Here is a 24162-nt window from a genome sequence, read left to right as displayed (position 1 = left end):
TAGCTACTATAATAGTAGTTTTACTTACTTCTGAACTGTGTTCATTAACTTACCTTATGGTTTACTCATCCAAGTATTGCATTGGTTTTCTAGTGTGTTCATTAGTTTGAAATAGTACTTACCTGTAGATTTAACTTAACCTTGTGTATATAAAAAAAATAACTTTTTGATATAACTCCAGGCGTGTAAGGGTTTCTTTGGGCCTATGTATATTCTAAGTTCTTTGTACTTACCTACAACTCATATTTCCCTCCTAAGATAAGCCTGGCTAATCTGCCATCCTACCAAAACCTTGAGCTGTACAGACTAGTACTAGAAAATGGGGCTCTGTAGACTAAGCGGACACTTAATACTGGGATTCAGCCTTTTTCTACGCATGTCCAGGAACTTGGCCAGAGAGACAAAAGTAATCTGTCCAGGATCACACAGTTTTAGTCAGGTGGGAGAATCTGGTTAACTTGATTTTATTCCTGGTCTCAAGCTCCGACGCTTAGACAGAAGTTCACATCTTTCTTCCTCCCACACAGAAGGTACTACAAATGGCTAGCTAATATACAGAGCATGGCCTTCAGTTTAAACATAGGTTGCATACCTCTGGGTCCCTTGGTGGATGGAAAAAGTGAAATAGGTGTCTTCCTCTCACTCAGTATGAAATAAACAGCAATTCTGCGAAGAAACTTTCCTCTCCTTAAAAAGTTATAATGGATAACATGAACTAAACAGTAGATGACTGGTCACAAGTACGTGGGATAGTCCCATCTCCTTCGCCCAACCAACTTTGAGGGTGGGAAAAATGCAGGTGTCAAGGAACAGCAGGAAAGAACTAACCCATTTTCCCCAGCCTCCTGTGAGCGGGCAACTTAGTCCTGACAAGCATTGTATACTACAGAGGTCTTCCAATTCCGTGAACGTATTTCCTCCCAGTGCTGCTGCTACACTGGGAGATGAAAATCCAGGTAACTGGATGCTAAACTTGAATAGCTTCTGCATTCCATTCAACAGATTAGTTAAAGGGTAGCAGGAATGGGAACATTGCAGTCAGGCAATACTTTAAAAGCACATCAGTCCACCGTCATGCAGGTCCCTGTGTAGTTGCCACAGCGCTGGGATGTTGTGGTTCCTTTGTTTGAATCACATACGGAGTCCCATTTGAAGCTAAGCCTTCATCTACGGATTCTGTACTTCCTAAGCATGAAATCCAACAATCAGTTGGCATAGCCAACTAAGGCAACAGTGTTGGCTTTGAGACCAAGAAGACGGGTACCCAGTCATTTGATCTTAAACAATTCAGAGTGGTACATTTCACCGAAGAACATAATACCGGAAAACATCAAAAATATTAAATAAATATATATAGGGTAGTGGGCTAAGTGGTTAAAATGAGTCAGGTGGCGTAAAAAGGATAGGCAATCGGGGGGTTTAGGGGCTTAGGGGATCCCCCGCCAAAAAAATGGTCGCAATTTTTCCGCCGGTAATAGCACAAACACATGTCTTGCTCGGGACTGTGTAGAGCTTCCTAACAGATAGAAAGCCAAACGAGGCTTTGGTGAATATCCTCAGTTTGTGAATTTTACTGTGAATTTTACTGCAGGTCTTTCAATATGATGCTCTTTACACATATGCCATTAAACTAGGTGTGGCAGCATTATTCATTGAGGGGGTTTTGTCCATAGAACAATGATTTATGAATGCGTTCAGCTATTTATTCACATAATTAAAAATGTACTTCTTTTTAAAATGTCCTGTTTTTTATCATTTCATTTTTAACAGTATTGGAATGTATTTCATGTAAAGTTTTTCTCCACTGAATGTTTAGCTTAAGATCCGTACGTTCAAGTGAAACGGTTCCTGAATATCGTTGCCATGCATACTTTGTAATCTCTGTTTGCATTTTTTTTCAGATCACCGAATTCAAGTTTCCTAGAATAAGACGTTACTGTTACTGTAAGAGACATACTTTCCAGATATGCATTCGTGTAGAAGTAGAAGTTACCTGGACAACCTCCGCACCATCAATGATCTTTCTGTAGTAAGATACGGGTGGAGTGTGGTTCCCGCTGCCAGCAACAATGTACGATCTCTCAGGGCACACCAAATCCCAGAACCTAGAGAGCAAAAGCAAACAGCAATGTAAAGTCAACCCCATTTCAGGACAGTTTCTTTAAAGCAGAACTCTCAAGTTGTACTGTGCGAGAGGCAGCAGCCTATGCAGTGATATGTTTCATTCTTTGCATTCTGTTCCTTGCAGATCTGTTACTTGCATTATATATGTGGCACTATAAGTCCCGGAAAGCACGTAAAACTAACATCAATAGTTTTTAATTTTGTTTAGGCATTGGGAAAGTATTTATCACTTGCCAGATATTGCCCAGGAAAATTCCCAATCATTTGCTCGGGAACTCACATCATGTGCCCAGTATCGTCAATATTCGGTACCTGTTGCCGCAGAAAGACGAGGTACTCCCACCACTGTTACATTTTGTTATCAATTGTCCAGGTATTCAAACCATTACCAGGGAATTACATCAAATGCACATCACAATGGCTTGTCCTCAAAGGCCCAGATTTTGTGAAGTAGGGGCGGATCATTAATAAAGGCCTTGATCACTGCTATGTACCTCCACCCTTCATTCATTATGGGTACAGTCTACAGTCCCCATGGCATGTAGAGGGCACATTCCACGCATTGTGTGCTGTGTGAATCCGTTTGCCAACCTCTACTTTGCACACAGCATGGCATGTTATTTGCAGTCCTTAATCCACTGGATCACCGCGGGCCTCTGCCAGGTCTATGGCAACAGTTCACAACTGGTGGATGTACCACTACTAAAGTGGACTGAATTGGCTACACAAATGTCATGAGACACTGACAGCTCTCACACTGTGGAATAAAGGTGAGAGCAAAGTGGAAGAGGATGGCAAGTGAAATCATTTATCATACAAACTTCTTGCTAGGAATTTTGTCTATCTAAAGTCATGCCGGTCTAAGTCTTCTCCTGGCTGATGTACAGGCCATCAAAAATACGAAGTTAGCATGCTTCTGCTATATTAAGATCATTAACATTACTCCTGCATGCAGGCCTGCAGTTCTGAGTGAAAGGGTAAGATTGTAACCCTACATGAAGAGTTGCAACGTTCGCTATTATTTTAGAGAAACATCAGTAAACAAAGGGGTATATGTGGAGTCGTAAGAAGTTGTTGGAAGAACACATATATATGTTTAAGAATAGCTCGTTAATTGCTTATATCCATCATTGACAAAGACAACTACCAATGGGTTAATTCTTTCTGTGTGTTTGTACAACTACTTTTAAAAGAAGACATTGTTGGTCTTGGTCAGTCTTAACACGCAAACCTCAAACATTGCAAAAACAATGTGAGGTTTTAAAACGACCAAGACTATATCAGGAGTAGGGCTTCCACTGAGCAGTAAGTAGCTCAGATTCCAAAATTTGAAAAGATGATTTGGGTGTTAAAAAAGTTCCAGGAATAACAACTTCACAAGCGAAATAAAAATAATGTTCACAGCATCAATAACGAAATAGGCAACTGAGTCTGGGGCTGCACTGGCAATGGAGACTGAATGAAAGAATGCATGCGGGATGTGGGGGCTACTAATGCATGAGCACAAGAAAGTAGAAGTAGCTCACCTATTTCAGTAACCTCCATACTGATTGTACAAAGCAAACATGTGAAAACCTGAATCCACGATGAAAGAAATCCCAGGTAGGGGCCTATAGACTTAACATAGGGCGCACCAGAACATTTCAATGGATGACATCTTGTGATTGGGCTTCGGGTTCCTGTCTAAGCCAGAACCCTCCAAAAAGGTGGAAGGACTGCCCCGCTTAACTTGTAGCTCCCAAGGAGTCAGACAAAGGTGTGGCATTCTACACAGAGCTTTTATTGAAATAAGACAAATACCCACCTTTCCTTATACTACAAGGGTTTGCCCTACCTAACAGAAGTCCACTAGGGTGCTCATCGTCAGGGTGGTGTGCCCAAAGCAAAAAGTCTGTCCTCTGTCCCAAAAAAAAAAAAAAAACGATCCTACTCTGACCCTACCACTAAGCAAAAAAGATTCAGCAAACAAAATAAAGGAGCTCAGGAGAATGTCTCCCTTCTCCTGGTCCGGCTGGCTCAGCCTCAGTGGTTAATAATCTTATTCTGTACGTTGTCCGAAGCAGCCAGGGTTGTAGCGGAGCTGGTGCGGGTTGACTGCATTGAGAGGCGTTGAGAGGTGCTTTCCTCAAGCTTTCCTGGCTTCCGTGACGGTGCTACCGAGAGACGCATTGTTCTCCGTTTCATGTGCCTTGCAGATGCCAGGCTGGCGCCTTCTACGATCATCCCACTTACGACGATCTGCATCCGCATCCGGACTGGGTGATTCAGTGATCCCGTGAGACGCTCCTGCTGAGGCCAGGTGATGTTGCAGTGAGCTCTGAGCTGCACTGCTGGGCGATGTGGCGGGATTACGGTGATCAAGGTGAATGCAGCTACCATAGGGTCTCTGTGTGGAGTGGAGAGGTGCCAGGGTGCCGGGAGGTTAAAGTGGGGCAATTAACAACCTACTCTCTGCCCTCTGTGACCCTTCACTGGCCTTTGGCAGAGTGCAGTAGAGCGAGTGAGCTCTGAGGAAGATCACTGTGTGCTCTGGTTACTCTTATTGATTGCTGTCTGCTGCCCTGCAATTTTAATTGGGGGCCTATCCCTGTATGGCTCGTTTTGGGCTGGCAAACAGAGTGGGGGGATGTTGGTGGCTGGTGGCGGCTGTGCCTGGGGTGGTTGGTAGCTTTTTTGGGGGGGCAAGTGATTGCTGTTGCTGACACTAAGGTAAGTGTGGCTTGATATTCACCATCCAGTACTTGGTATCGCCAATGCAACAAATATAACAAACATAAACAAATACATAAGGCAGAAGGGTGCCAGTTGGCCATTATGGTGGGGAAACTTTGTGCACGGGAGACTGTCATAAAAAAGGGGGGTACCACGGCTATCCAATCCGGCATGACAGCCGCCGTGGGTTGCAAACTGCCTAGGAAAGCCACTATTGACTGGGTGGCCAGAAGCAAGAAGGCTATGGGCCAGGCCACTGCAGTAGTGGTGGAGGAGGTGGCTGTTGAGACAATGGAGGTTGATGCTGTAGCAATGCCCAGTCTTTTAGCATTGGCCAGCGAAGGCGTTGAAGGGGTCAGCTCAGCCCCAAAAGAGAGGTCTAACAAGGAGGAGGTCATGCAGATAAAGATGGGTAGAGAGCAGAGACCACCTCTAAGGAAGGAAGCAACTGCACGGGACCTATGCATAAAGTCAACCCCTGGAACGTAACTAAATATGATGTCTGAACGGACACCTAATCAAGGGTACGACAGCGGCTCTGCTCATGTGGGCAGCATTGCAACAGTGCCTCCCTCAATGGTTGAGCAAGACAATGTGGTGCCCAATGTGGATCAAGACACTGCAGCTGTGGCGGCAGCTTTAGGTGGTCACTCGGATAGGTTAGTTTTGGCAGTGCTGGAGTGCTCAATCGACCGTTCTAATGCAGAGAACTGCCTACATAGGACAACTTGGGATACACGGGAGAGGGTGGAGTGGTATGCCTAAAGAGTAGTCGTGGATTCCTTGAGATTGATATTGACATGCCTGACCTGGGTGTCAGCTCAACAATGGAGCAAACGTCGACACTGGTTAATACCCTTGGTGATATGACAGCAGACGGGAGCAGCAAGATGGAAAAAAAACAGGTGGGGGAGACAATACCTTAAAGAGCTCGCGGCTATTCCAACGATAATTTGGGATCCCTCCTGCAATTACCCTGTGCGCATATAGAGGATGGAGCGAGACTATCAACATTGGGTGTACTTTTGGGCCATTCATCCTGCCGGAGCTTGAAGATTGCATATTGGGTCGCTCAGAGAGTAGAGTGGAGGAGGAGGCATCATGCCCCTCTGATCTGTCTAATACGATTTCCCACTCTGCCTTCCAGAACTTCGCACCTATGGATCCTCGTGGATCCAGCCTTATTTTGGAAGGCAACCAGTTCGAAGTGCCGAGCACATGTGCAAATATGGACAACATGTTATACTTCGCAAGGCACTTAAACAGACTTGCTAGCACCTACATGGAGCTTAAAGATGTATATAGACAGCACCAGGATAGTTCTGAAAGGAATGCTGAAAAGTTTGATAAATGCCTGAGAGTTATTAGCACATTGGCAAAATGCATGAAAAATATATTGGCTGGGGAGAGTGTCACTACCAAGGGGGCCCCTGGCGGGGGGTTGACTATGTCGACACAAATTCGCCGAAAGCTCCAGTGGACAATTTAAAGACCCAGGTAGTGGCTGTGCCAATTTCGGAGCCAGAGGTGGGCTTAGAGAAAAACAGAGGGGGTAAGGAGCAACTGCAGGTGCAACCCCAGACCAGAAACTCCTGAAGGACAATATCAATGTCTCACAGCATCTCAGAAAATTGGAAGGGATTAACAATAGAGCAAGCAACCAACAAAAAGCGCGACTGCAAGCAAGGGTGAAAGGCTGGTTCAAGAAGGGACTGTGACTCAAACTTATCTATCACAGCGAGAACCCACCTGTTGTGGAGTGGAGAAAAGTACACTTAAAGAGGATGCCCTGGCTGGCTGGAGGAATATGACCTTAATCAATGCTTCAAGGGACTCGCACACAGTAACCAAAATGGATATAAAAGAACATTAGCAAAATCCTTATCAGAAGCCCTAGGTGTGAAAAACATCTTGTTTAATTTATTTCCGAACATTCACAATTTATCCAACTATATGTTTTGTAAAGGGTACAATGTTCATTTATTTTTGTGAATTCGAAATTTTAGCATGTGCATATTAAATTGTCGGGATGCCCTAGCAATGAAGGGTATCGCAGTGTTTGAGGACATAAAGGCAGAAATAGGTCACCTGCACGACTCTTGGTATTCCTAGCAGGTAAATGAGGTGCAATGACCAACGGCGTGCATTGGGTTGAAAGAGCAAAAAGAGAGGCTTGTTGATTCTAGTCGACCAATTATCACGTACAGCAGAGGCTTAGGCAGTCTACTATTGTGGTTTATCAAGTATTCAGGCAGGCAGGAGAGATGGTTTATGCATTTGTGACACAGACCCCACCACTAAAGCAGCTCTTGGGGAGCATGAGCCTAAAGGGAAGAGGGAGAACAGGCTTGGGATACTCCGTGAGGAGGTGACCTGATAGGCCACACTCCCCTATTGAAGTAGGTAGTTAACCGACTGGGGGATGTCCTGAATGGTGATATTGTCTCTCTATTATGTTGGAACATAGCAGGGGTTAGGTCCAAGTTTAAAAGAAAGGAAGCAATTTGAATTTTTTTCCCAAGAGACCTGGACTCAAGACAACTTGTTTAAAGATGGTTTTCAATCAATCAAGATTCCGTAACTAAAGAACACAAGGGGACGGTGTTATGGGGGGATGGTAATCTTTGTCAAGTCTCTGTATACGTTCCATCATTATGAGTTAGACGCACAAACCCGTTGTTTGCAGGTGGTAAAGGTTAACCTAAATGTTAACATGAATATTATTCTGGTCACCTTTTATAATAACCCACATAGGTCTAACAAGGTGCAGCGCCTGCCTGACTCAATTCAAGCAACTTTTCGATGACTACATTTGTGATCTGGACTAGGGTATACATATGGTGCTGCTGGCAGGGGACTTTAATGCAAAATGCGGAAACCGGGCCCTGAAGGATTTACTGGATAACAGAGGATCTCTTGCTGGGTGTTCCTGACCCAGAATTGACGGATCCAAGAATGTGGGGGGATGGGCTTAGGTTGACATCTTGGCTATACCAACGGGGCCTGATAAGAACTAATGGTCGTACTAAGGGTGCTAGACCAGGAAAATCAACCTTTAGAGGAACAATACGGTTGTCTCCCAATTTGCTTTTGGAATAGGATTAAGGATTTGTATAGTCTAGAGGATGTCATGAGTGATCACCACCCTTACGTAATGGAGCTTTTGGCCATGAATGTGCAGGAGAACAGGGCCATCCGGCATCTTGGTGCAAACGTATTGGAAGGGACCAAATGTATGATAAGGCGGCAACCGGACCTTAAGGCAAAATGCTGCAGAGGATCTATAACAATGTCTTACTGTTCCTTATTAATATGATAGAGGAACTGGCTGAACCCCATCGAGGTACCAAAGTTTTAGGTCTTGATTTCTTGTGCAGGAAATGGACAGCAGGGTGTCAGAAGGAGGTCCTTAAAATTGCAGCAAAGAAACAGACTTGCTGGTTTAACAACGAGTGCAAAAAGGCAAAATCATGTTTGCATTCTCTAATAAAAGAAAGTGACCAACAAAAACCTGATTCGATCAGTTAGAGCAAATTACAAGCTGGTAATAGGAGAGCACATGCAAGATCTGGATAGGGAAGCATGGAATGACTACGTGGTGCACGCAAAGACTAACAATAACAAGAGGTTTTGGGACCTACTCTCTCTGGGTCCCAACCACAAAAGATTGGGTGATGGGCTAGAAACTAACACTGCAGATGCATACTGGACTGCGCACTTCGATACCCTTTATGTGGAAACGAGCGTGGAACATACTGACCCCTATGAGGCACTTGAAACTCTAGAAATAGAACAACAGAGAGTGGAAGTGCAACTGGTGTCATTTTCCAATGCAGAAGTAGCAGATGCAATTGCCCAGCAGACACTCGGCCACTCGGCCGATCCGGACAGTATTCCGGCTGTCCTGTTGAGAGAAAAAGTAGAACTTTGGGCCCTAGTACTGTAGGGGAGGCATGGTATCACAAGTATGACACTGACACAAGGGGTACAATTTGTAAAACCTTTATTGAAATTGTTGGGGGTCGGAGAAACTCCTATTCTGCCCTATAATTAAGATGGGAGTAGTCTTGACCACCAAATAATAAATAACGCAGTCCTAGTGGAGTCTGTCAAATCAAAATGGCATATGCTATCAAAACCTAATGCCTGCCCTATCTCTTGTACAAAAAAGTGTAAAAAGGAGAAATGTATGCAAAATGAAAAGTCAGTGTTCAAATGAATAAAAGTGATTGAACCAGCTCTCCTCCCCGTGTTAGACTTCACAGAGTAAGGCTGTCCCTGTAGGCAGGATGACACACTCTGGATCAGCTTTCAATACAATAAGCAGTACCAGAACGTGGATCGAGGCCCGCCTGGGCTTCCACGTTTAAGTCTCTTTTGTCGAGTTTCAATCAAAAAGTTCACAGAGATCCCTCCCTCTTTCGGACTCAAACTTTTCACCTGACAATTCTCGCCGGTCCCCCTCAGTCAGACTGAGACGTCTCATGATAAATTTCAACACAAACTTGCCAGGGGGGCGCCTTTCCCCAAGCCTATTTCACTTCAGATCACCCTCTGTCAGGCTAAGACCACTTTCGGATGTCATGGTTTACTTTTCAGATCAATGCAAGACCACCTTGACTAAACGTTTAACAGTTCAACTTTCACTCTCCCCTTCTCTAGGAGTTAAACCTCGTTATTTCCTTTTGCTGTTCTTTCGCTTCAAACAATTTACTTTCGAGTGGGCTACTTCCTTTCGCTGGACCACTCCGTTACTTAGTATTGCTGATTTTGCAGCTGTCTTTTACTTCAAAGTTCATTCACAGGTCTGCCTTTCCTCAAGTCTCACTCACACATGTGCAACCTTCACTTGTGATAAAATGTTACTATTTCAAAATTGAACACACACCGGTCTCTCAGGTCGCTGGCCAACACACTAGCAGCGTGCGTTTTTTTTTTTGGTTTCACGATATCCAATTCACAAGTCAAGGTTAGTACCACAGGCTTGGCCTCGCCTCCCTATAAGGTTGTTGGTGTCCTTGAAACACAATGCAGTCTTCACTTGTGGGCTCTGGCCTGCTCTGTGTGTTTTCCACTGCCTGTTGGAGGCAAGGACCTCCAGTAGGGAACTCTCTGGGGTTTTTGACCCGCTGCTCTCGCCCCTTGGTCCATCGCTCTGCTCCAATAGGTTTGCCTTTGTCCCGGAAGTTCTACTCTTACTCGTGTTCTGCCTTGCTCAGAGTGTGTCTTTAGGTGTTGTCTTTTATACGTGTGAGGAGACCTAACTGGTATCAGGTGTATGCACTTAGTGTAAAGTGCCTGACCCGATTAACGGGACATGTCCAGTACGATGTGAGAGTTAGTCTGGTTACTCTCAGTCACTCTCTTCCTCGGCCCACTGTGTGTAAAAAGGTGGGGAGGAAGTTGGGACCTCAGAGCATCCTAAAACATAGGATGGGTTGGATAAACAAAATAAGGGGGAATACCGCATCTCACCATCCGCTATCTGAACCCCACTACCCAAAGGCCCCTCACCCAGGTGATCCTTCCGCACTGGTCCACCCCCACGGTCTGGATCCAAAGGTGATGGTTGTGCCCTGGCCACCTGACAGAGAGATCCCCGGGGACTAGCAGGTGAGACACCCTACGGTTTCTCACAGTACTGATGGCTTGTTTTAATGCCATGTGGGTGAAGGCGCAATTCCCGTAATCATGGAGGAAAGCGATTATTCACCCCAATTATAAATAGTGTCCAAAAGATACTCCACCCTCTTACGGACCGATTTCTCTCCTTAACTCTTTGTTCAAGATCTACAGAAGAGTGCTGCTGGGTAAATCAAATCTCAGATTGACAACAGCAACACTCTTGACAAGACAACTGGGTTTTCGAACAAGTGAACAAATTCTAAATCTCTACCTTATCCTGGCTAACTAACTTTATTTAAAGAGCTAACCAATATATCTTGCCTCCATGGACCTGAGCACAGCCTTTGATAAGGTTAATACGAAAAGTTTTTGGGCTGTGCTCGGGTCACAGGGCTGTCTGGTGGGGATAATAGATTTGCTCACTGGTTTGCACAAAAATACCCAGGCCCATGTGAAAAATGGTTCCTTTGACCATTGCACTCCTCATTTCCAGGTCCTAAAGTGGGAGTACATCAAAGATGTGCAATGGCACCTGTTATGTTCTCTCTGTACATCAATGGGCTAAGGGAGGCAGTGATGCGGGCTAGCACAAAAGTGCCAAAAATGTATGGGAAGTCATACCCGGTCTTGGCACACGCCTATGACACGGTCCTGATTGCTCGCACCCCAAGAGCCTTGCAGGACCTTGTCACGGCATACACAGACTTTATGACATCATTGGACTTTAAACTTTATGCTGCCAAATCAGCTGTCATGTCGTGTCATCTGTGCAGGAAGAGCACGAAGATGGCACCAAAGCTTACAAATGATGTAATAATCATGAGAGTGCTGTCCTTTGACTATTTGGGGATACGTCTTACTCCCAATCTGAAACCTGTGGCTCATATTGAGAAACAAGGGGTCAGGTTCAAGCAAACTCTTGGGGGGATAGGGGGGCTAGGAGATTCATGTGAATTTCTAGTACCAAGCCTCCAGACCTAATAAATGCATTGTGTATACTAGCAAAGCAAAAACAGCTGAAAAATATGGAGCATTGTTATCAGGCTAGGGTAAAACACAAAGCATCCAGGTTTCTGAGAATTTCTTTTTAAAACTGATCATCGGTCTTCCTCAATCAGCCCCAAACTATGGTATCCATACTGAGCTAGGCATGTTGTTCTTGTGTGATGAAATGGGGCTGGAACCAATTTTGCACTAGCTCAGGCTGGGGGCGGGGGCGGAAGTGGTTGGTAAAATTGAATGCTGAACATCATCCGACTAACCCTATGCTCATCACTAAAGCTGCAGTGACTGAGTTCAAACATCAAGTGTTACTCATCTATAGAGCAGAGAAAGAACATAGGGAAATACAGAAGAGCACTAACAGAAATGAGGCAATTATCTCAACTGAAGCAATTCAAAATTACCTGCTATGGGCAAATAATCCTGCAAAGAGAAGGCTCTTGACTCAGGCTCGATTTAATTGCCTCCCTATAAGATCTACGCTGTCCCGCTGGTCAGGGGGAAGGCAAAGAGTGCAATTTTGGTTGTGAGGCAGAGGAGGTTACTCTGCATTTTGTGCACTTCTGTCCAGTTTTTAAAGACATTTGAGCAAGAAGGCTGGTCCCAGCTCTTAAAGACAGACACTTCGCATTTCGAGTCGTATGCGAGTTGGTCCCTGTTATCATTTCTGAGACAAGCTCTCGTTAGAAGGGTATGTGTACTATCTATTATTATTTCGATGTGCCGATCCGGCGCCTGTCTGGCACATAATAATAAACAGGGCAGCCACATTTAAGTGTGTGAAAGCCAAAGAAACTGAATGAGATGCTAAAGATATTACCATATTTAAGTTGTTGGTTTTTATGTATTTTGTACTGATAATTTATGTATACCTTTTATCCTGTTGAATCAGTATTTATGAAGAGGTTTTGTAACCTAGTATCCAGATAATTTATTTAAATTATTTTTAAATTCATGTTCTTGAGATGTGTATTGTTGCTGATAGTTGTATGCATGTTTTTATCCTTTTATGGCTATACTGCCGAAAAATAAAGTGATATTAGTAAATTAATCTTCTTATAGTCTCTTGTAATAGTTCTGATTAACCCCTGTAATTCTTCAAGGGGGCTTCTTAGGTCTTTCTCAAGTGCCTATTGGCTTTCAATGTCAAGAATGATTCTTTCCTTAACTGTGGTTCCAATATTCTCACTCTTCTGGTTTCTTGATTCTGGATTAGCAAATGGTTATTCCCACTATTATGACAAGGGAGGCTATTATCATAGTACTCTTGGCTTTTCTTAGGGTTTCCCCACTCATTGTGACGAGGGGGATTACTCCCAAAGTTCTTAGTTTTTCTTATGGCTTTCACAATTACTGCGATCAGGGAGATTACTCCTGTACCACTCTTGGCTTTTCTAAGGGCTTTCACAATCACTGTGATGAGGGAGATTACTTGCGTACAACTCTTGGATTTTATTCACAATTCCCCGGAACCCTCCATGGTCCCCAGTCGCTCCTGTTACCTCTGACCAGGCAGGGGGAGCGTCACCTGTTCTTCCTTGGGCCGCGGGCTAGCTTCTCCCTTGTAGACACCTTCAGTGTCTCTCTTTCCAGCTTCTAAGAGATCTTACAAAAGCGAACAGTAGTTTCTTCAGTTTGGATTTCTTGTAACATTGAGGGCCTCAGGGCATTCTAAGGAACAAGGTTTTAGGGGGTTCCTGCACGGAACAGGAGTCCCTGTCCCCAAAGGAAGTCCCTTTCCCCAAGAAAGGTCCCGCTTACCGCTACTCCCAGCGGGAATGCTGCGTAGCAGGCTCACTTTTCTAGCCTCACAGGGAAGGGCTCCCCTTACTCACCTAATATCGGAGACCAGTCTCTGAGCGCGAGACTGTCATTCAAACCTGTGTTGTCCCCAAGCTATCCTCCTGGCCCATAGAGAGAACAGCTATGGTGATGTCTTCACCGGATATGGTGGATCCAACAGCGTAGCAAGCGCTCGATAACCTCTTGCTCCAGCAGCTGCGAGGACTAGACAGAAAGAGGTGAGCATGTGGACACACTGCTCATCTTTGTTCCAACAGCATCAGAGACCTGCAGCTGCCAGCTGCTAAAGTCACAAGTTAGAGCTTCACAAAGAACCCAAAATAAATCTCAGCATTCCAAGGATTGCTTTGACTACCTAAACTGGCATCACAAGGATGCTGCACGCACTGTCCAAAGCCAGAGCTCTGCCTTAACCAAACTGCACCAGATCCCAGTTTGAGCAGCTTTTCTTCTGCAATTATGAATCTGCAGTGACACTCCACTGTGGATGTTTGTGAATGTCTGAATACAGCGCTGAAAAAACAAAAACACTAGTAAACCCCACTGTTGACACAGCATCTTCGCTGGATCAAAGCACAGACTGTCCAGTTTGCAAAAGCCAGAATGTTTCCATGGCACACAAATCGTCTCGAAGCAACATCAGGAACATTGGTCTCATTAAAGACTTGACATGTTCTAATGAGTGAGTGTGTGTGAGAGTGTGAGTGTGAGTGTGAGTGTGAGTGTGTGTGTGAGTGTGTGTGTGTGTGTGTCCCTTACTTCCTTTGAGCCCCCCAGCACTACTGCTGGACTTCATGGATTATTTCACAGCCTTTGAAGGTGAATGAGGTTTTTCCACATCACGCCCCTGCTGAAATGGAATACTGCGTCTGTGTTTTTCTTAAGCAGCACCCTCTATAGGGTGCTACTTTTATATGTTGTTTTGTGCGCACTGTGTCGCCCATAGGCCTGTCAGTGAAAGGGATCTCAGCCACTTTTTATGACGGGTGTATTTGCTCCTGCGCGGCACAAGGCTTCTTTCATGGAGTGTAGTGGGGACATAAGGTCCTCTTGATCTTGTCAGAAGAATCACTTTTGTTACATCCTTCTGCCTTTCAAGATAGGAGGAGGGTCTGCTTTCCTCATGCATTTTGAGAGGCTTTCTCCTGGGAAGTACAAGCATGAGGACAAGTGTGCGGCAGCTAACAGCAAGTGGGGAGGTGAGCTATCTGCCCCAATTCACATTCCTCCAGAGGTATGGCTGTTGTTGGGGAACTTTTGGGTGGCTGGCTGTACACTATTGGGACAGCCAACTACTAGTGAGAATTGTGTAAAGTCCCGTATTAGAGCCCTGCGCTTCCCCCGCACCTCAGGCTGATTTTGGGATATAAGGAAGGGAGTTGGACCCAGGAATTTAGTTGACCACTGGAACTGGAAGAGATAGGAAGACCGAGGGATGCCAGGGACTGCTGCAGGATGCAGTATTGGCTCAGCCAACACCACTGTGTTTCAGACCTCTACCTCCTATGCGACAGGAAATACCTCCCTCACTTTGACTGATGGGCATAACCAGTCAGCTGTCCTGCACAACCTGCATTGCCATTCCTGTGCTGGAGTATGCCCTTGTGTAATTCGCCTGCAACATCCGAACCAGCTTTCCTCTGATGCAAGAACCTCTATCTAGCCTCATAGCTGAAATATTCAAGGGCATTCAGGGCTCTGCTGTAATGGTTGCACCCTTGCATGCTGATCTTCACAAGTGGAGGAACTTGCCAGGGACCTGAAGTCCAACTTCTGGGCTGCAGACGGTGTGCTGACTAGGTCTATGTTAGGGAGAATTCTCTGTAAGGCTAATTTCCCAAACCTAGTGAGTCCCCCAGCAGCTTTGCTGGATTTTTGGGGTTTATTTTTTTCTCTCCTGCTAAGAGTGAGATTCTTTTGCTCCCACTCTTAGACATGATTTGAGGTGTTCCTTTAACTTTCCATGTGTTTTATGGGCTATGGGGTCTTTTACTCCATAGGGTCTCATGTGTTTTTTTGATGTGGGTTACACAGTACCCTCCATGCCGTAACCCAGGGGTGTCGTAGCGACCCCCCCAACATAGGCTCCATACTCTGGGACTGACTACTGTCTCCCAGGGCATGTAAAGTCACCATTGAATTTGCTAGTCCCAAATTATGAACAGAAACCAGTACAAACCATCATATTGTGGACGTACTGGTCGGGGCAATTCAATTGCTCCGGGGTCTGTTGTTCGAGGGGGCACGTCTCCGTCCCCCTTGATCGAGTTTTGGCTGGTGGCAGTGGATACTACTTTTTATATTCGACTGCGAATATATCTCTATGGGATTTTCCCATTGTTCGAGGCTACCAACTTTAATTATTTAATTCTTATAGCCTCGAACATACCGCCGGTTTATTTATTTAATATTAATTCGCCGGTCGGTATTTTTTGCCAGAACTCGATTCTAAAATGGCGTTTGTGTTCTCTTCTGTGACTCCAACCCAAGTCGAGCCCTTTGTTCCACTTTTTGGCGGGCTTCTCCACAGAAGCCCCCAAAAGTGGTGCCACTCTGTCTGGGTACCACAGGGGGTGTGGGAGGGGTTTAGGCACACTGGACTGAGTTACCTTGGTAACTCAAGTCGCACTCTTGTGTGATTGGCCCAAGTGGTGAGCCGGCCGGCTCACCACTTAGCATGTTTGATTGACAGCTAGGCTGAGTGAATGGGGGTGTGTTGCATAAAAGCAGGGCTTTGGGGACTGGAACTTCAGAAGTCGCCACAGGACCTGAAAATCCAACGAGGGAGAAGCTGAGCCGACCTGCTACGACACCACCACTGGACCGCGAATAAAAGGACTGCTCCTTTTAATTGAGAACTCCGCAGCTGGTTTCTTCCCTGGCAGTGCAACGGTCTCCTGCTTTCCTCCCCGACGAGATCCTCTCTTCCTCCGGACGAAGCACCGACTTGCACCCGCTGCCAGGAACAACTGCCCCCGCTGGAGCGTTCTCACCATTTTAAGGTACCATGTCCGCCAGGCCTCCCTTTCTAAAGATTGCTACAAGGTAACAATAGCCCCTTAACCTTCTGGACTGGGCTGGCCGCCTTGACCATCTAACTGGTCCATTTCTTTTTGGTCCAACTCTTATTGCGAGACTTTTGGGCACTTTTAACCGTGTGATCTTGGACACATTTCGACCGGAGCCTCGTAAGTGGGTCCGGCCTTGTTAACTTTGACTTTACAGTTTTAACCTGCCTTTTTCTCCTACTGTGTTCTTCCGAAAGTGTTGGGATCTGTTTCTATCTTTGCTCTACCTTTCTCTCCCTTTTTAACCGATCGATTAGCGTGCCATCTTCGTTAAGCGCTCACCGCTGTCTGAAAATAAGTGTTGCTTTACTTAAGACTTGTCTAATAATCGTTGAAGGGAGTGTATCTTTTAGTGACCGTGTTTTTGAATTGCTTGAGATTAGTGCCAGTGTGTTTAACTAGATGTGTTTTAGAAAATAATTATATCTCTTTTACACCAAGCTCTGGTCAGTGTTTGCTTGTTCTACTGTGTTCTTTTGACCTATTGTGCATACTCTGTATACTGCCTAACTCTTCTTGAGGGAAGCCCGACTGCTCAGCCACAGCTACCAAGTGAATCTGTGTGGTACAGACGGCTACCAAGTGGGTTTACTGCCAAACACCTGTAGTCTTAAATCTTTTGCAGTGGTCCCTAAGGGAACTGCACAGGTTTCTGCCTAACAGTCTGAAGTTAATGCAAGAAGTGCATCCATCCAGTCATCAGTGAGGGTCTCTGCTATGTCACTGGGAGATGGGAAGGGTGCTTCCACCACCGTCCAAGATCCCCAGAGGAACCAGAAGACAACCGCTGGTGAACACCCTTTAACCTGCATGACCCGATGACTCAACACAACCCCAAAGATGCTGAGACAAATCTTCCCAAGTGATTCACAATCGACTGGAGTGTTCCTACCTTTGTCGGGATACCAGGCCCTGAGATCTCTTATACCCCTTGAAATGCCTCTATCCCCATTGGGGTTACATTTGGTGCAAAGTCCTGCTTGCCTTAGCGCTATCCGGGACAGATTCAGATTGGTGGTGGCCCTCTTGGGACGTGGGGTTTAATAGCTGCTCCCCACAACATCTATATTTTGACCTAAGCTGCTTAAGTCACAATCTGAATACATTTGCTCTAAACTTGCTTCTGTCTGTGTCCTGAACTCAGTATGAGGGTAGCCTCCCCTAGTGCTACTCACCTGTGTCTCTGAAGAACCTTTTCAGGACACCTTAAGACTGTGGGAATCTTGGTAGGTAGAGATTGGCTTCTGAAGATAGCTATAATGGTTTGAGCTTCCTTGTAAGAGTATGGTCTATGTATAGATGCTTTAACAACTTTTCCCTACTTTAGCAATTACAGTACATCTGTGGGCAATCATGAAGTATTCAGCAACCCATAGTGGGTTGCCAAACTGTGTGTTATATGTGTATATAATTATTTTGACTTGCCTTTAATTGTGGAAAGTGTGCCTTTGTGTAATAAATGTTTGTACTTAACTGCGTGGTGCTTTATATTTATCATCTTTTTTTTTACGTGTTGGCTATGCTACTCAAGAGTACCCCGCCTTCCTATGTTCAGGCTGATCGTTCTGCCTCGCTATATTCAACGTGGTTAAGGTTACCTCTGATAGAGCCTTTGAAAATCCCTCATAACAGAATTTTTCTCTACCCCGCTCCACATCTGAAAGCTGGACTTGATTGCTCAATCACAGATGAACCAAGCTAAGACGCACCTTGTTTGGTTAGATTTGGGACGGCAATCCTCAAACTGTGGCATTCTTCATAACAATCGCCCAGAGACCATTACAAAAAGAAATTACTAATGGGACGTGGCGACTGAAGTTATTTGACTGTTTCCTTCTTAAGTGCCCAGATGCCCTTTCTTAAATTTGCAACAGAGAATGAATAGCCGTTTTAGCTTTCCAGGGAAGAGAAACACCACAGTCTGTTAGTGAAGACAATTGCAAACCCCTAAAGAGAATACAGTATATGGTGCATTACCACCGCTCAAAAAGTCTACACATTCACATGCAACAGCTTGGTCAAAGGAATCCTCCATGTGCAACACCTTGTTCTTAGACAATGATTTCTTGACAAAGAGATGGCTAATAAAGGAGGTGCAAATGCACCCTTGTCCCGGTCAGGCATTAGAACTGGACAATGTAGAGTAGAGTACTTAAAACCAAGCCCCAGTGACACAAACAAATGCAGAGGTAAAACACTGAGACTAAAAACTAGATGCAAGTGTAACACAACAGCTACACAATCCATGCAAGTGTAGCACAACAGCTACACAATCCACACGTCATGCTACTAACATCTCTACTATATGAAGGAGAATGGAAGGCCTGTACACTCATCGTCTCACTTCGTGTTCGCTGTGACAGGTTTGAGTATAGCTCACTACGAGGTGGTGGTGATGCAGTATGCATAGGGAAAATGAAACCTAGTAGTATAGAACTTCTTCTATATCATCTCCCATGTACATCCCCTCATATGAGCAAACGCCAAACACAACCTGACCGGTCATATTAGAAAAAAATACACCTGGACCAAATATAATTAGTGCGTAGAGGCAAGCATCAAACTACAATACAAGGAAATCCCATTTAAATTAAATGTACCTTATTTTCATGTCTGAGCCTGCAGTCAATAATATGGGGTTACCATCAGCAGGGCTGCAGTATATTCCATGGACACTGTGAGGTGAAGGCTGTAGGGAAAAGAGAAATAGTCAGACAGCTTAGTCACCCAAGTGAATACAAAAAAATCCAGGTCATAGGTTCTCATTCTGCCAGGGCTAATTCAGCCTTTATCTTTCAGAGATCAATCAAAAGCATAGTGCTGAGGCAGTGATAACACCTATTTAATTGCCTGGAGACATTTCACTTTATATTTGTTATATGGCAAGCTTTAATTTACAATTTGTTTTCAGTTTCTGTGTATGTATATCTTAGCAACAATTGGGCTGGACTGAGTGCTGAATTTAGTGTCATGAAGGTGGATTTAGGCCTGCAATAGGATTGTGTATTTTCGCATGGAGTTCTGGCTTTCAAGGCAGGCTCCTGTTTTTACTAGGACTGTAATCATTTACTCAAACCATGATATTCTGAGAGGCTTATGGTCTCTACCAGCAACGTAATATTAGTTTTGTGGTTACCGTCTCCAAGCAAAGCCATGGTTTCACCCAAGTCTGTCATCATTTCAGTCTCTCCAAGGCGGAACGACCCAAGTCATGAACGACCTTTCTTCAGGCCTATGAGACTGTTAGAGTGTATAGACTAACCAATATTTGTGGATATGAACTTACAGCAAAATCTCCATGGTGGGTGTGACGAACCCAGAGGTTACGTCCCTTTCTGTCAACAAAGAAATATGGCTCAAGTCACAAAAACAACATAATCAAAAGGATTTATACATTTTGCCTAGTGCGTAGGTAAAATAACATCAGCAGCAAGTGTAGGTGATACTGCGACAAGGAGGCCACCGAATGAGGCACAGAACTGCTGGTAGCGTTCTAGTTGTCAACAAGGGAATCTGGCCCGAAAATAAAAACACACAGGAAACAGGAACACAGTGTTCAAAGAAGCAGCAGTTGTGATCATAGGAGTGGTAACAGCAGTAATAGCCCCAGGTGGGGGGGGAAGTCGAGAAAGTAATTGCATTAGTAGCACAAGCAGACAGAGGAACAGAAGTAAGTGCAGAGCAGAGAGGCTGCAGAAGCAATAGGCAGCAGAAAAACAGTGATAAGATTTGAAAGTCAAAGGAAGTGTGACACACGAAACTGGAGAGAGAAACGAAAGCAGACCGAACAGCCCGCGACCTACCACAAACACTGGGATACAGTGCGCCGACGAGACAAAGACAACCGAGGCAGTCCTCAGAGGGGCTTTGCAAAGGCATGTTACCATCGACTCACCGAGATGCGGCAGAGTCACACACCATACAACGCTTCCCCACACCCGAAGCCGAGTAGTAATTGGCAGCGAGCCGCAGAAGGCGCTTACAGTGGGCACGCTGTCAAAAAGAGCAAAGTGTTACAGAGCTGTGGAGGGACTTCGTTGCATGCTGCAGACGTCATCTGAGCGATACATGGTTTCAGAGAGTCCAGGAAGAGATCCGCTTGAGTGGAGAGAGTCGGCCAGAGGAGGGAAAGCGGAGCGGCATAGGCAGACTGAACGCTGAGCCCTGCTGTAAGAAGACAAATAACCTATTGGAGACCACAAGCCCCAGAGGTATTCATGGCCGTTAAAGACGGCTGGAGGCCTTTGTGAGAGTTGGGAACCAAGTCCCAGGGGGCAGCGGCCGCAATTGGTGAGACCACTGTAAAGAGCCCTTGAAAGGCGTGACTCCAACAGGCAGGGTGCGCCAGAGAATCAGTTACACCTGGGCAAAAGGGGTCTGCGGACCTCCTAAGGATAAAGGCTCATAAGAAAGAAAGACGACAATGAATAAATGGTGTGTTTAAAACACCAGAGAGTGCTGGACAAGTCAGTAAACCCAGTCACTTATAATACCAGCAAAGGTAAGTAATGGCTCCTGTGGACAGGCGAGAGAAACCCACTCCACTTTGAGAATAACACAGGAAACTAACAAGTACATGGGCACTTGTTAGGGATACCTACTCTTCCTCGTCACAGTGACTCTGGGGACTAAAGTTGGCAATACCTGATAGGAGAGTAAACCAAGTCTGCCAGAATTGGGGAAACTCCCTGTAAACAACTGCTTGTTTGTAAACTATAAAGGACAAGACCAGGGAAGTGGATTGACCCCCTTGGAATTGTTGGAACTTTATTTTGGAACACTTAGGTTGCTAAATTAAGTTTGTCTGCTGAAATTGAAGAAAGTTGCAAGAGAGCAGCCAGAAGGACACTATTTTTTCCTCGTAGTGCGTTTTTATAGAAACAGTGTGAGGGCCGATTTAGGTTTTGGACACAGGACAGTGAACATTATTTTTGACATCCTGACGACTGTCTCATTAGTTCCTTTAGTAGAGGCAGGGAAACCCCCCAGAGTTAGGGCTAGTGAGGCATTTTTCCAACCCCTTTTTTTTATTAAAATAAAAGCATTTGGACAACCAAACACCCTTATGTCTGTCTCCTTAATTCCGACACCTCACATGGGTTATAACTCCAGGGTGGATTATGACCTAAACTAGGAATGCAGCCTCTCTAGGGTCAGTGTCTACAACAGGTTATGGCCTGGGCCATAATTGTGAAAAATGTTTAGGGCAATCTGCGTCTCTTCCAATATTCTGGACTAAGGCTCCCATGATACTTCACCATTGACTATGATGGTTAGGACCGACAGGACGTGTCGAAGGTTGTGAATCCTTGCTGTAGGAGTTATTGCACAGACCAGAATAGCAAACAGAGGGAATCTGAAGGTGACCCTGGAGTACTGCCGACATATGAGTAAATAATGCAAAAGAGACATGTACTATGTGAAATATTAAAGGTGTCCAGAAAGATAGTTAAAGGACAGTAGACAAGCATGTTGAACTCTCACGAAGGCCAGATAATGAACTGCAGATGCCAGGAAGGAATGTGCTCTCTTTAAAAACAAGAGGGGGTTATTGATCACCAGCAGAAAGCCCCCTTTCCCAACCAATATCACTAGAAGAAATGTTCAACCAATATTGGCACTGTGTCTACTGGTAGGGCTCTCAGGTGTGATGGGCTTAATGCTTAATCCTGTGAGATTCTCATTTGTGTTTTCACCTTGGCTCCTCAGTAAGTTTCAGAAATCACTGGATAGGGCTCCTTTGCCTGCTCACACTTGTAAGGCAAATATGTATTGTTCTGATAACCACAATAAGAACTGACATCCAATAGGCCACTCTCAATCAACTTTGACAATAAAAAGTATTGTGGCTAATAGATTTTTTAATTATCGTGGTTTAGCCAAGATGAATCATGACGTTTTACACAAGTATCAAAATTAAATACATTCATAAGAACAATTTTCCAATAACAATAGGTCATATCACATGCTCCCAAAACCAGTAAGACTTTATTCCGGATATGTCACCAATGTATAAAGACACTCTTTGCATTACTTAACCTGCCCAATCAAGAAGGCTTTTAATTCCATTAACTAGCCTTAGGGTTTTGCCATCTTTGGCAGGATAAATATTGGAGATTATTCATGGCCACTTTTTAAAGTGTCAGCACATGCGCCATTGTCAAATCCAATCACATTGCATTGTGAAATGCGACCATGTTGCCCCTTTTCAGCCCTACTATTTGCTCCTGCTATCATATGTTTAATGAGAGAACTCAGGGACATAGGTGGGGATCCCGGTGTGCAGTGTGACTAATCTGGCGATGTCATCACTCCTTTCCCAAGGAAAGTCTCTCCCAATGTGGCCAGGGAAAGGCAGAAGCTACCTGATCCTGACCCTGGCGGTGGCTATATGAGGGAGGACAACATGGGGGGAGACAACCCTCGTGGAACTGGAGAGGCATTGTCAGACAATACATGGTATGCTCCTTTTCCCTTGGGACCGGATGCCCCCCACCCTCAATGCCACAGACCTTTATAGCATGCTGTAATGTTGCATCATAATGTCCCATGATGACCAATATCAAAACTCTGACATCCCCAGACAAAAGTATTAGGTAGTACTAAGACGAGGAAAAGGACCGAGTAGTAGAAAGCACTTGGGAGAATCAAAGTGCTTGGTCTAGTTTTAACCACACCTGATTGGTCAAAGCCTTTTCAAAAATCAGGAAGGAAAACAAGATCAGAGACTCCTTCCTCCTAGTGTTGATTGGGAAGGTGGAGAGTGGCATACGGACCGAGACAGCAGAGGCAGGTGAGGGGATGATGGTATGCGGGATGGAGGTGTGTCTCCGAGGGCTAGCGAAGTGACAGGACGGCCTGCGAAGCCAAGAGGGAGCTCTTTGTGCCCATGCAGGGAGCCCTGAGTGCCAATCCCATACCGCATCTCTGTTAGGGAGAGATGCCTGCAGAACGAGGAACCACGTGAGGCAGAGAAACGGTGAACCCACGGAGAAGGGTTGGGGTGCCGGGAGACTGAATGAAAGACTAGGGAAGGTGTTTCCCTTACAGGAAGCAGGGGATGAAATACCCCACTATGTGCATCCAAGATAATCTTCAAAGTCCCAGTACTTGAGAAACTGGGAGGCTAGAGAAAGATTGTGAACATGTGACAAAGCCCTGACAGGAGAGTATACCAAGCACTTTTAAAGGTTGCAGAAAACTCAAAGAAGACCCATACCCTTTGAGGTTAGATTATTAGAAAGTGAAAGCACACAGAGGAAGTGGCATACCCCTTTGGTTTTGATAACAGGTTGAAGGTTCACGGGAAGAAACATACCTCTTGAAGCGAACTGTGAGAGAAGTCCTGGCAGGAGAGCACAGCAGGCAAATTTGCGAGTCTGGGACCCGCACCCAAAAGATAAGTGAACCAGTACAAGAAAGTCCTGGCAGGAGAGTATAACAGGCAAGATGAGAATCTGAAGACTCAAGGGAAGAGTCATACTGCGTGGAGCTATAAAAGTAAGTCCTGGCAAAAGGGCAAAAGAGCATACCAGGCATATTGCGAATCTGGGACTCGCAATTCTGTTTGGCTTTTTGGAAAACATTTGAAACTTGGGTGAAGGGAGTCAAGATCCACTGAGACTGAACTGTTAAAGCTAAGAAAACCCAATTGTAGATCCATACCCCTGCACTTTATGAGAACAGGAGAAACCTTGGGGAAGGGAAAATGACCTTTTTGAGACTTCGTTTTCTTCACTTTTTCATGGGAGTATATTTTTGTACCATTGACAATAGCTGCTAGTGGCCAGCTGAAAGACATTCCCATTTGCAAATTTTATTGAGTTTA

At 45.0% G+C, this 24162-nt stretch overlaps 1 protein-coding gene across 1 annotated transcript in view; it reads right to left on the bottom strand.

Moving 5' to 3' along the window:
- Positions 1–24162, bottom strand: part of PIK3R4 (phosphoinositide-3-kinase regulatory subunit 4) — a 1130409-nt gene that overhangs the window by 56523 nt on the left and 1049724 nt on the right. Inside the window, exons 18-19 of the mRNA XM_069648735.1 lie at positions 18935–19023; positions 1994–2105 (exon numbers count right to left, since the gene is read on the bottom strand). Coding sequence (XP_069504836.1) covers positions 1994–2105; positions 18935–19023 — 201 coding nt within the window. The remainder of the gene's footprint in view (positions 1–1993; positions 2106–18934; positions 19024–24162) is intronic.

This window comes from Ambystoma mexicanum, chromosome 2q (genome assembly GCF_040938575.1).
Source record: "Ambystoma mexicanum isolate Mex_15411 chromosome 2q, UKY_AmexF1_1, whole genome shotgun sequence".
Taxonomy (NCBI): domain Eukaryota; kingdom Metazoa; phylum Chordata; class Amphibia; order Caudata; family Ambystomatidae; genus Ambystoma; species Ambystoma mexicanum.
Note: the sequence above shows the minus strand (reverse complement) of the source record. Positions and strands in the feature narration are given on the sequence as shown.